Source organism: Phaseolus vulgaris, chromosome 10 (assembly GCF_051622355.1).
Source record: "Phaseolus vulgaris cultivar YP4 chromosome 10, ASM5162235v1, whole genome shotgun sequence".
NCBI lineage: Eukaryota > Viridiplantae > Streptophyta > Magnoliopsida > Fabales > Fabaceae > Phaseolus > Phaseolus vulgaris.
In genome coordinates, this window is record NC_143507.1 from 41,828,404 (window position 1) to 41,841,686 (window position 13,283).

At 31.9% G+C, this 13,283-nt stretch overlaps 2 protein-coding genes and 1 long non-coding RNA gene across 3 annotated transcripts; 2 read left to right on the forward strand and 1 right to left on the reverse strand.

The window, feature by feature from the left end:
* Positions 1–11: 11 nt before the first annotated feature.
* On the reverse strand, positions 12–4,199 carry LOC137819374 (uncharacterized). Its single transcript, XM_068623194.2, has 5 exons — positions 4,067–4,199; positions 3,447–4,002; positions 2,467–2,947; positions 2,172–2,253; positions 12–347 (listed from the first exon to the last, which is right to left on the reverse strand). The coding sequence occupies exons 1-5, from the start codon at positions 4,133–4,135 to the stop codon at positions 123–125; spliced, it is 1,413 nt and encodes a 470-aa protein (XP_068479295.2). The 5' UTR covers positions 4,136–4,199; the 3' UTR covers positions 12–122.
* LOC150024815 (uncharacterized) lies at positions 3,462–9,008 on the forward strand. The gene is made up of 3 exons (XR_016516293.1): positions 3,462–3,601; positions 3,690–6,677; positions 8,621–9,008. It is a non-coding gene; the product is annotated as an uncharacterized LOC150024815 (long non-coding RNA).
* A 1,058-nt stretch (positions 9,009–10,066) lies between these two features.
* Positions 10,067–11,796, forward strand: LOC137819180 (uncharacterized). Its single transcript, XM_068622953.2, has 3 exons — positions 10,067–10,952; positions 11,142–11,263; positions 11,467–11,796. The coding sequence occupies exons 1-3, from the start codon at positions 10,788–10,790 to the stop codon at positions 11,594–11,596; spliced, it is 417 nt and encodes a 138-aa protein (XP_068479054.2). The 5' UTR covers positions 10,067–10,787; the 3' UTR covers positions 11,597–11,796.
* Positions 11,797–13,283: the final 1,487 nt, after the last annotated feature.

Genomic DNA, 13,283 nt, shown 5'->3' on the forward strand with positions numbered 1-13,283 from the left:
AGAAGATAGTATTAAATAAAAAGAAAGCATTTTAAAATTTGAATATATTAAAATTTGCTTTTATCAAATATTTGTATCCTTAACAAAGTCTCTCTCTTTAGACACTCCCAAGAACACTATGTTCAATGATGGTTGTTGTTGCAAGGGAAGCAACCACATGAACTTGGCTTTGAAAAGTGTGAGTTATGTTTATGAATCATCTTTTGAGCTTGCTCAGTGGCTTTCTGTATTTGCTCCAAGTGTTGCTGTCTTGCTTCTGCTCTCCACTCCTCAGCTTTCCTGTGAACCACTGACATCCTCTTCATCAACTTCTCTTCAAGGTTTGATCTCATCTTCTGTATTTTCACCTAACCAACATTTTCAATAAAAAAAAAAACATGCTTAGTTTCAATGACATGATTCTGAAGTTGAAAACCAACTTGGTAATCTGTAACAGTACTACATTTAACCATATTCATGTTTTCAATGCTTGTGAACTTACAACCATTTACTATAATAATGGAAGCTGAAAAAGACAACATGCCTAGAACTTTTCAACTTTGGAATTTGTTTTTATTATTATGGTCTATACCACATAGAACAGTAGATTGATTCCCCTATCCACTAGATTCCATTGTCCATCTGTCCAAGTTCTTAACCAACTAGTGTATCACAGAGTTATGCTTCTACCCATGCTCTCTAGCCACACAACACATTCACACACTCACAAAAAGTAAATTTTTAGAATCAATTATAGTACCCTTAATCATAAAACAATAGAGGAAGAAGAATAGGACTATTCACCAACATTTTTCACATCTCTCTCTCAGTATTTCCATAAACATCATAAACTCAACTGAATCAACAAATCAAATTTCCCACATGATTCCTAGTATTACACACCAAGTAGTTGGTATGAATAGATAACACTTAATCTTTAACCAAAGAATGTCTTTTTAAATAAAATATTAAAAAATGTTATGAATATCACTCCTATCCAAAAAAAAAAATATTATCAACATTGCTACTTCAAGGGTTCATTTTGTGTCTTTTGAATGAAGAGGGAAGCATGAAGATGGAATTGTATTTGATTGAGGAAAGAGTGAGAATTGGAGCGTGGACTGGTCAAGGAAATAATAATATAATGACGGTATCCCATGAGATGGGTGTGGCTCGAGGAATAGGTCACCAACATGCCCACCAAAGGCAAAACATTGAATTGTGGTCAAAAGTTAGAAATAGATAATGTATAAGACTTTAAAGTTTAAACAATAGTTGGTTGTGTGTGTTTAGAAGACAATAGATTACTACACCATGTGCATTTTCACAGGAATCTGCTGTTACAAAAGGTTCAAACTGCTTCCAAAAGAGAAAAGTTTCAGTAATGGATTATCTTGTACTTTCAAATTCCTACCATTTTTCAAATTTCAATGCCAGAAGTACCAAAATATGGAGGACAGGGCAAGCAGAGGGAAAACTGCATGTTGCAACTTCACAAAATTTGATTACAATACATTTTTTCATTTCTATCCCTCCAAGAACTGAAATCATGTTTGGCCTCTAACATTCCATTTAAGACAAATAAATGACATTTTTGCAGATTAAATAATTGAGAGTTGCACATGACATGATGCCATACAGCAGGTGCCACATAATATAACCTTCTTTAAACACAAACAATTAACCAATTTCATATAAAAAATGCAGAACTAAAAACATTGGTTTAAAATTTTGGAAAACTGCATACTAAAAATACCTTTATAAAAGCTTAAATCAGATTTTGTTCAGTTTATATGCAGACAAAATATGATTGACTCTAAAAAAGTTTAATTGGACTTTATCTCGAGATCCGAGTTTAACTTGTAGTACTAATATTTAATCTAAGAGGAGGAGTTAAACTACACTTATTTGTTTCATTTTAGCATTCAACGATTACGGCTATTACAGCTATGGCTTAAAATAGCCTTTTTATACTAGTTATATAATGATAGTACATCTATGGCTTAGAGTAGCAACTTTATACTAGTTATTCAATTGATAATGCACCTTTCATAGTATTGTTTTCTCTTCATCCTCTTTTATTATACCACCAATTTATTTCACATTTCTGTTTTCTGCCTATTTCTTTTATTGTGCTAGAAACTGTACAAATTTGTTGCACAAAATATAGTCTATGAAGGACAATGAAATACCTCAAGCTTTCTTGACCTGGCCTCTGCTTTAGCACTTTGGAGGTTTACCCAAGCTTGGATTTTTGCTTCTTCTCTCTGATACCTACAGCAACTCAATCACAATTCAGTTCCAGCCACACACATATTATCAGATGAAAACAGCATAAAAGAATATTAACAAAAATATTTTATAACACATTTATTAGAAATCACAAATTTACATATTTCACTTCAATATTTAATTAACTTGTTCATAATTTGGAAAATGGTTTAGAAAGAATTTGTTGCAATACAATATGCTGAAAGGTTGTGTTACCTTAAACAACACTTGGTCTTCTCCTCTTCTTCCCATGAAGCAGCTATGCAGTCGGAATCAGCTTTGTGGCTCCCATTATGCCTCAAGCTTTTTGATATTTCCTTTTCTTCCTCTTCACTTGAGCTCCAATTTGAAGTTACTATATCATACTGTGATCCTAGTTGCAGTTTAGAAAAATGGCACTCCTCCAGCTGAATGACATCAAGAGTGCAGGCAGTGCTAGCCAAGGCCAATGGTCCTGACCTACTTGCAGGAGTGTTGTGCCGAGGAGGTGATGAAATCTTAACTGGGGTGTGGCATCTTGAAGTTGTGGAACTTCCCAGAGGAGTCATCTCAGTGCCAATGTCTCTATGTTGAACCACTTCTGTGCAAGCATCTTGCATTGCCCCACCACCTTGGTTCCTAAACAAGAACCCTTCCTTAGCCGGCTCTAAATATCTCAAATTTGGCAAAATAGGTTCTATGCTGTCTGTGAACTTATCTGCATTGCAATTCATTACATGTCAGCAACTTGCCATACTAGTAAAATTGTGGTCTATTATCCATATTGTTCCATTCAATTTCAAATACATTTAACACACTCTCCTGAATTCCAACTATTGGGAAAATATATTGAAAAGCACAATTTTGTAAGTTTCATTTTTTATTTAATGAATTCTACTCATGATTTTAGTACACCTCTTTTAATTTAATAGATGAGATATATGATCTTAGGCTATCTTAGAAGTTGCAACAGTGTCAGCAGCACAAGCTACCATCATGCCCAACAACAGCTTCAGCCTACAAGGAAATCTGAACCTGGATTTTTTTTTATTCAAGCTACCCACTGTTTAAAGTCTATGAAAACAAAGAATATAATAAAGAAAAAAGGGAAAAGAAAGAGGATGATAACGATGGCTAAAAGGGTAGATAGGAAAAAGAAAAGGAAGGAAAAAGGAGGGATAAAGTCAAATTTTGAAGTTAAGACTGTGATATCCCACCTTTGAGTACAATGTCTTTAACACCATGGAAAGCGCCGAGTGTGTTATGGTGGTGGTCCAATGAAGGAGACCAGTGAAAGTTGGGGACAGCTTTGGTCACCCTTTCTTCAGTGACCCTAGATTTCTCCGAGAAATTTTCCATTTGCTGCTTAAAGGTAACATCTTCGTATTGCTGTCTGGTTGCAACCTTTGAGGAGTCTGAGACTGAAACCTTGAGAGTGTTGTTGTTGTTGTTGTGAGCAGGTGAGTCGTGGCAAGAAGTGCTCATGAGCCATTTCTCTGCATCATCCCACTTGGAAGGGAAGCTCTTTCTTGGAAGGCCAGAGCTGAAGGAGAAAACTGGTCTCCCCGGAGTGGAGGGAGCCTCTAATAGTCTCCTCTGTTGTGAAACAGAGTGGCCTCTGCTTTCGGCTCTGCCACTCGGCACAGGCAACGACTTGACAAACTCAGAGGTTTCCTTCAGGTTGAGCTTGCAAAGTGGATCAGGGAAGTCATCTGCAAAAGGGTTGTCTTTGCTTTTCCCATACATGTTCATATTGCTCTCAGTGAGTGTTTCCTGTATCACAAAAACGAGTGAGAAAAGCCTTCAAAGAGCATCAGTAAAGGTAGCAGTATATTACCCCATGTGGTGCCACTGCCACTGCCAATGCAGACGGAGATTGGAAGAATTTGTGGTTGGGAAGGTCCATGGCATGGCACGGTGAAATTGAACTTGTTGGGGTCGGTGATGTGAGAGAAATGGAAATGCAGTAAGTGTCTCTAGTGTGGTTCTGTTACTTGCAAAATTTGCATTAGTTTCATGTGATGTATGTTGAACAGTGTGGGTCAGGGGAAAGTGACCGCGGAGGCAGTGGAACAGAACAGCATACTGAACAAGGAAAAAGTATGTAAGACTTAGTTGGAACCGGGGTCTATGGTAAGTACACTAATGACTTGACTCACATGCAAGGAGCCAAAAACACAGACCTGTTTTCGTGCCACTGTGTGTGTCTCTCACACCTCACACACCCTCCTTAGTCCTTTCTATCTCCAGGAGATGGAAGGTATGAACACGGGAGCAAGAGAGTACATCATCAACCAAAGAGGGAGCTTTCGTTAGGTTTGCACAAGAAATAATTTAAGAAAGAACATCAAGATAAAAAAGGCCAAGAAAAATGCAAACAAAACATGTTATAAATAATATACTATGTTTTTATCTATATGTCACATCAATCACCTATCTCAGATTTTTCTATGGTAAACTACATTCAAAATTAGATTTCATGAGATTTCACAACCTCTTCATTCATGGTTTTTTAATACATTTTTTTTCAAACAGTTGAAATAAACAGAGTGGTACATGACAAAACCTCAATGTGTTGCTCATTTTTCTGTTTATTGTTGTCTAGACTATTTATCTGCATTATTCAGTAATGGTAATTTCTTCACGAGTAGCGTGTCAAATTCTTAAAAAGGCTTTAGATTTAAATTCTGTGTTAAAAAACACTACTACTAAAAGGAGGTAATTTTGGATCAAACATTAATTATAGAGCTATTTTGCCTAACAGGATGCGTAGTAAAAAACAAAATTCTCCTTCCTAGGTAAAGAAAGTACTTACTTACTGTATATTTTTATGCTTACAACGGTATATTTAAACACTATTCATTCAATGTTTTTTATGGAGTATTACGAGAATAGTTGGAAAATTTTCTCCAACATTTTACTTTATGAAGGTAGGAATCTCTCAACTTTACTAGTGCTGGTTCTTGTTCGTGAATTTCGATCCTATTTTTTAGCTTCGGACTAGGATACTGTGTACAAGCCTTCTCTGTTTTTCTCACTCACAATCAATTATATCAGAGAGTAAGAATTTCCCTGAAGGCTTACCTTTTGTGAGTGACCAATACCTAACTTTACAACAATGTAATATATTAATTAATTACACTAACTGCACTCATTTTTCACTAGACTAAATCTAAGTGTTGTCTAGTTCCTACTTCTTGGGTTAACCAAGCTCTATCACTCTCTCTCACAGGCATAACTTTGCATGCCAAATTAATATATTATTTCACTTCTAGTGTTCTACCTTCTTCTCTAGGGTATACAATTATAAAACACGCCTTTGTTTTATATCAAGGTAAAGTTGCATTGATAATATCAGCTACCATAGACTTTCATTCATACTTTTCTTTTAGATTAGACTCAGAAATATTATATCAACATATATACTATGAAATGTTCTTATTAAAACAACTAACAACTTGTGTTAACCTATAGATTTACACTTTTATGAATTCTGAAATGTGTATCTGCTTCAATTTTGTACTATAAACAAGTCTATTTTGTTAACTGCTGATAAATCTGAGATAACTTGTAACAAGGTGAACATGAAATATGAAAGTACATTTAGAAATTGTGCCCTTAGAAGACTAGTTAGCATTGCCCTTAGAGTTAAAATAGTTAAAGGAGAGTTCAGCATCTGAGTGTTTATATGGTCAACTCAGGTTAACATTTTGTAATTTATTTCGAATATTTAAGTAGATGTTTAAAAAACAATCAAAAGGGATATTATGAAAAGGGAAAAAAATGTAAGAAATGAGGAGTGGTGGAGTAAAAGAAGGTTGAAAAAAGTGAAAAGAAGCAGGGAAAATCCGTTGCAAATTAAGTACAGTAAGAGCAGAAAGCTTTTCAGGCATTCTCTTGTTGAGTGTCAGCATTTGCATCCCCTCTTTTCCAAATTCATAGGCTTTCTATCTCTCATTCATCCTTCCCTGTAACCAAGGTTTCTGCTTTCTTTTCCTTGCTTTGCTGTCTTACCAGCTTTTGTCCATTTTATTACTTCTTTCTCTGTTGGAAACAAGGAATTATCCAACTTTTTCTTTCTTTTTTTTACTGTTGCTTATGCTGTCACCATTTTTTATTTTTTATTTTTCTTTCTTTCTATATAATGCAACACCGTCTGTGCTCTACAAATTTACTAACTTTGATCTGCATTTTTGAATAAGTACTTTGTTCTTGTCTTCCTAAGATTTGAAGATAGAAACACTGTATTCATGACATTTACAAACTACTAACAGGTATAACTTTGTAGCAGTCATACTAAAGTAAGTGAAGTTGTCTTTGCTGAATGGATCTTTTCAAAATTTCATATTAGCAAGTATAATGTTATTATTCTCAATTTAGATTTTGTTGATGTTGCAGAAATTACAACGAGTTTTGCAAGCCAATCCCGATTTCAAACCATTGATGAGGTTACTCTTTCTCCGCAATATCCAACTCTTTTTAAGTATATTTTTTTCTTTTATAAATTCATGATTTTGTTATGTCCAACATGAAAAAACTTTTATAAAAAAAAATGTGAATATGATTAAAATTTTATTATTTTTAATTAATGAAAATGTAAGATTACAATTTTATTTTATATTTAAAAATAATTAAAAAAATATGATTTATTAATTTGTATATTTTAATTGTTTATAATTAAAATATTATTTTTATTATTAGTAAGATCAATCAGCTCCGAGATATTATCTATTTTAATTTTACTCTTATTGTAATGAGTTGTCCCTTTGATGAGATTACTCTTTCTCCGCAATACCCAACTCTTTTTAAGTATATTTTTTTTGTTATGAATTCATGATTTTGTCATGTCCATCATGAAAAAAATTTATAAAAAAAAAATAGTAAATGATATAATGAGTATGATTAAAATTTTATTATTTTTAATTAATGAAAATGTAAGATTACAATTTTATTTTATATTTAAAAATAATTAAAAAATTAATTTGTACATTTTAGTTGTTTATAATTAAAATATTCTTTTCAGTATTAGGAGGATCAATCATATTCGAGATATTGTCCATTTTGATTTTATTCTTAAAAGGTACCTTAATGAGTTAAAGGAGAAAAATGTATTTAAACTACTATTGATGTCAACTTCTAAACAATGTGAGATTATATTATTCATACCGGAACAATATATTATACAATATATACCTTAACTTCTCAATGTGTAATTGATTTTTTTTTATATATATATATAAAATTATATATGAAGTTTTTAATGGTATAATTTTTTTATATAATAATATTATTATTAATAATAATAAATTAATATATTTTTATAATTAATTTAATATTTAAATATGTAATTTAAATCAGTGATGATAGAAAATTACATGATTGGTTATTGATACATGTAATCAATTATTTTGAAAAATAAATGTATAATCAATCTGTTTGACATAATTGATTATATGTTTTATTTTTAAGCATAATCGATTATTATACTTGGTATCCACTTTCTGCACTATCAAACTATCAAATTCCATGAAAAAAAATTAAGGTTATTTTGACTTTTTTACCATAGTTGATGTGACTTTTCTTGTTTTTCTTTTTACAATAGTGAAGAACAATCACATCTTCTTTCCAGAGTAAAAGATCAGTTCCTTTGTAACAGAGTAAATGAGTGGAAACAAACACAATGGAAATGATGCAGTTGCACTTGCATGAGTTGTTCACTAGTATTACCATTTCAACTCTGTGAATAATTTGATTTCCATTTGGAACCTGTTTTCTATTCTTTTGGATAAGAAAGTTACTTTATCAGATGATGGCAGAAGTATAAGATGTACTATCTTTTTCTGTAAATCTTTTTCCCAAAAGGTTGAGTGGGGTTAAAGTGCATCTTTAGTTAATCTCCAACCTTCAAGTTTGCACAAGTGTACTTTATGTTATGTGACATAACTGCATTTTTGCTTCTCTTTCTTTTTCACTTCTCCTTTATATGAAAATAGATACTTCACTGCAACTCTGCAACCCTGAAAATCCTCAATCCCTTGCCCACCACCTCATCACTTTTATCATAGTGGAATGCTTATTATGACTACCTCATCTCTGTCTTAGCTTCCTGCATTATGTGACCATCCACCTATTTTCAACACACATCTACATATGGATACTTATAGTGGATCCACAAACTCTCTTTCTTTCACTTTTCTCATATATTTCCCTTCTTTTCTACACTTTTCTCATATCACTTTCACCTTTCTGCACCTACTCTATATATTCTTCTCAAACTCTTATTAAATATGTAAAGGGTAACAAAGTATTCAAATGAAGGGATGCAAAATTGAATTTATATTTGTCAATGAAGATGAGTGTTGTAAGAAGGTTCTTTATCTTATTGCTGCAGTGTGAAACAAAGTTGCTTTCATTGCTGCTGCTGCTGCTGATATGTTCTTAAATGTCTCTATGTTCTGCATTTTCTTTGTAGTTCCCTTTTCCCTGTAGGGTTGTTCTTTCTACATCTTGCTATGCTGACACCATAGAGAGAAGTAGGAGAGTAACTATACATGCAATGGCCATGAAATTGTTCTTGTAATATCTGTATCAGGATATCATGGACCTCATAAAATAGCCCCTAGAATTGAAACCATGGTACTTTTTTTTCCTTATGATCACAGTGACATTTCTTGATTCATGGTGCAAGCTCAGAGTACCCTTGAGCTTCATTTTGTTTTATTCTTAAACAAATGCTGACAGTGTAGGTGCAAACTAATATTGTGAAAGTCTTTTTTACATGTATGGTTACTCTCACAAAGTGTGTTCACACATTTATATTTTGTTTGAAACAAAGTTTTCATACAAAATATTGGATTCCTTTTGCAAACTTAGTTTACAAAACAATGGACATGTGTAATTTTTAAATTATAGTGTACCATAAATTTATATATTATATCATTATGAATTATATGATAGGAAATTAGGAAAAATACACTTTAGTTAAAATTTAATTAAAATTAAAACAAATTTTAACATTTTATGAAGATGTGATAGGATATTAAATAAAAATCTTTTCAATTATACATATATAATTTAAATATTTTTTATTGTATATAAAATTTTATTTATTTCTGTAATCATAATAGAAACACTTATTCAATAACTTGTGAATTTTTAAAAAACTATTATATTTATTTATTTTAAAATTATGTTAAAATGTTAAAGACTTAGAAAATATTTTTTTAATTAAATATTTCATCAATATATATTACACGTGTTATATGTAGATACATTGTTTAAATTAAACATATTGAACTTCTTATATGTTAACTCATACACGATAAACACACTTTGAGTAACCTCAAATAATGAATCTTTCACTTTTACTATATATCTTCTTTATTAAAAAAAAATCTTTGAACAAAGATCTGAAATCGAAGATTAAAGACCCAAATAAATATAAACAGTTATCCGATATAAAGAGGTATCAGAGTTATGCAAGAACAGAATGGATAAGGAAGAACTTTTTGGGAAACAAACACCAAAAAATTTAAGGTCATTTGAAGGCTTTGGAAGGGCCCATGGTTTATGATTTGTCCTCGTTCAGGGAACCCCAGTTGTGACTGGTGGGAAGCAAAACCATGGTTGAATGTTTCACATAAAAACAAAACATTAAAAAAAGGAAAGATTGACACAACTTGTACAAGGGATCTTTTGTTTTTCCCTACTGCTTTTCTAGGAATGGAGAATGAATCTCTCTAACTTGATTCCTTATTTCTTGCACGTAAACTACTCAATCACTATCTCACACGTCAGAACTAGTGTTTAATATATATACATCAGTGGAATGCAATATGCATTAACCATTGCGTTTGGTCTACAAATTCCCTTCCAACCTTCACATGCCATGTGGAGAACTCAAATATTTAACTCCCTTCTTTTCTTCTTTTCTTCCATTCTTCCAACCATTTCAGACTTTAGTGCACATTACAACACATCCTTTCTACTGCATTATACAACGTCACATTACTTTAAATATTGATTAAGTTATGAATAAACTATTATGTGGTTGCTATAACTTATTAGTCTCAAATCCCATCATTGCAGTTAAATGATCCTTTAGCTGCTAAACTCATTTACATGTTATGTTCTTAATTAAGCTAAGATGCAGTTAAGTAATTAGAGTTTTTGGCTCACATGGTTTGATGTTTAGTTTATATATACTCTCAATATATGCATCACACCAACAAATAATTGATTTGTATGAAATGAATGTTGGTATAAAGTGACTTTATTGAATGAAGACTTTTGGGAAGCAACTTTTATCTAGTAGTATATATATTACTGCATCATGATAAGACATGGTCCATCCATAATTGAAAATATTATATGAGCAAAGCCCACCAAAACCAATGCTCACTATGAATAACTAAATGATTTTGTGACGTGATCATTGTACTATAACTATATATCAATAAGCCATCCATCAACACTTTTATTCCTTCTCTTCTTCTTTATCATCATCATCATCTTATCCTCCTCCTCCTTTTCTTCATGTTCTTGAAGAACTAGAATTCATGGCAACTAACTGTAGTTCATCAGCTCAAATCTCTCTTCAGAAATATGGTTCGTTTCTGAAATATGCCAACAAAGATTTGAAGTCCAAAGACTGCTCTGTCCCACAGAAAAGAGCTGCAGGTGGTCCAGTAGCATTGAGAATCACAGCATCCATCAAGAACAAGGTCAACATCTTATCATATTTCTTTTCTAGAGGCTCTGATATCTATATGCTAGGCTTTTTTATTGTTACTCTTATCCAAAATTGAAGAATCACACACTTAACTAGTCCTATATGGTTAATTGATAAACAGAAATTTGACTGAGTTTTAAGGATTTTTGTGTTAATTGATGTCTGTTTTTCTCCTAAACAGATTTATGAGGACAAATCACAGGGCATAATTTGCTATGAAGATGAGAGTGGAGAAATAATTTGTGAAGGTTATGATGAAGGGCCTCGTTATCATCGAATTCCAAGTCCAACCCATCATCCAAGGTAGAGAATCTTATCCACCCTTGTGATAAATTATTATGTTATCTCAAATAATCGTGTGTTCATGACATGAATCAATCTTTAATAACATATGACTAAATTCAATTTATGAGAAAGAATTAATAACACTTAGGTTACAACATCTCATGGTACTTTTGTTTGTATATACTCATCTGAATAAAGGAAATTTCATCTGTTGGATTCAGGGATGTTGAAATCATGAATCTTGTGCAACAACAAAGTTGGCTTCAGATTGTTAAAGGGGAAGAAATCAATCATTTAGCTAAAGGAGTTCTTCGTTCACGAGAGGATTTAAACTACAACAGATGGATTTAACTTGTTCAAAACCAATCAGGCTTTTGTCACTCTCAAAGGCCTTAACAATTACATGCAGTGCTAATATGTAGCAGAAAGGAATAATAGCACAATATATGCTGTAATTGGTGAATCAAATAGAACAAGTGCTTTCCTCAGCACATTTTTCATGAAAGTTGTACAAATTGACTGTGGTGAATGATGATGCTTTTCTTTTTCAATCTGTTCATACAGTTTCACTTCAGAATTTCATATTATCTGATAGATGAAAGGGAGTTAAATATGATTCACAAAGCAGCAAGCAAGGAATTCGGCCATGGATCATACAGATTCTAGCTATATTATCAGGAGCTTAAATCTTGAAACAGTTTTATAGTACTTACATAAAAAAAAAATCTACAACTTCCTTCGACAACATTGTATAATCATTAAAAATATATAACTGGTCTGTGTTATGTATGATTGCAAAAAAGATAAATTTAGAAGAACAAGAAAACAAATGAATGGACCAAACAGTGGATTTGAGCACCTTTTTGAGGTAGGTGGGGCTGTGGCTCCCTCAAGAATTTCAGAAAACATCTTTTTCAGTTTATGTTGTTGTTTTATTTTGATTAGAATAATACAACTCTGCCTTTCAGTCTATGGAATCGTTATCTGTTTAGGTATCATTCAAATCATCCATTGATGTGAACACAAAAATTTTTCACACTGAAATGAAACTTAATGCTTCATCTTAAAAATTTTCAGTTTTTCATTTTTCAATTAGAACAATCTTAATTCAGTGGAATGTTGAATATGATAATTATAGAAGATAATTGTTTTTAAAAAATATCTAATGTTGCTCCATATTACACGTGGCCACTCTGTAATCATGAGACAAACCATCTTGAATACTTTGCAGCACAAAGGCAAATAAATTGTGGTGATTGGTATATAACAGAGCATCTCTCTCACATAAGTTCTGCACACAGTTCTAACTGGTGACAACTATTTTAAAGGATTTTCTTTTACTTGGAATATCCACATTTCAAACCAATGGAATAGCCATAAATTCTGATTTGTAGCAGTATCAAAATTCAATTTTAACAGGATTTAAAAAATAACTTTTTGAATTATAAAATTTAGAAGATAATTTTCTGTAGCGATATCGTGTGCGGGAGTGTAATAATTTCAACCAAAGATTATGAGAAATTAAAGTAACAAAGAAAATTGAGAATGGTACCATAAATTTTTAGGTAGAAAACCCCTTTAAATAGAGATAAAAAATCACCGACAAGAGAGCCAAAACTTCCACTATAGATAAATAGCCCCAAAACACTTATAAGAAAAGAAATAGAGAGTATAGGAGAAGAGAGAGGACACGAGTGTTTGTTGCTGTTTGTTGTGTGTTACATTACTGGAAGAAAGCCACTATATACCGTGGTTCTAGGAGACAACAATAATAAATACAATTAATGATAATTAATTTTCCTTTGATGCCAATTAATTGTAATAAGAAACCTCCATTTGATGACAATTAATTATTAATTGTGGCAAGTAGCCTCCCAATTATGTTAAGAAAACGGAAAGTGAGTCATAACCCATACTTTCTATTCGAAATTATACCATTATGAAGTTATTTCTGAATCCAAAAAATAACTTTTGAATTATAGAATTCAAAATATTATCTTTACTAAAATGAAAAAAATGAAAAGTATTAACTAAATTT

Excerpts from the sequence above, each read along its gene's own strand:
- LOC137819374 (XM_068623194.2), bottom strand. The coding sequence starts at position 4,135 with ATGGACCTTCCCAACCACAAATTCTTCCAATCTCCGTCTGCATTGGCA. Across the intron at positions 2,948-3,446 it reads TAAAGACATTGTACTCAAAG|ATAAGTTCACAGACAGCATA; the intron begins GTGGGATATCAC and ends ATTGCAATGCAG. Across the intron at positions 2,254-2,466 it reads AAGACCAAGTGTTGTTTAAG|GTATCAGAGAGAAGAAGCAA; the intron begins GTAACACAACCT and ends GAGTTGCTGTAG.
- LOC137819180 (XM_068622953.2), top strand. The coding sequence starts at position 10,788 with ATGGCAACTAACTGTAGTTCATCAGCTCAAATCTCTCTTCAGAAATAT. Across the intron at positions 10,953-11,141 it reads CAGCATCCATCAAGAACAAG|ATTTATGAGGACAAATCACA; the intron begins GTCAACATCTTA and ends TCTCCTAAACAG. Across the intron at positions 11,264-11,466 it reads AGTCCAACCCATCATCCAAG|GGATGTTGAAATCATGAATC; the intron begins GTAGAGAATCTT and ends TGTTGGATTCAG.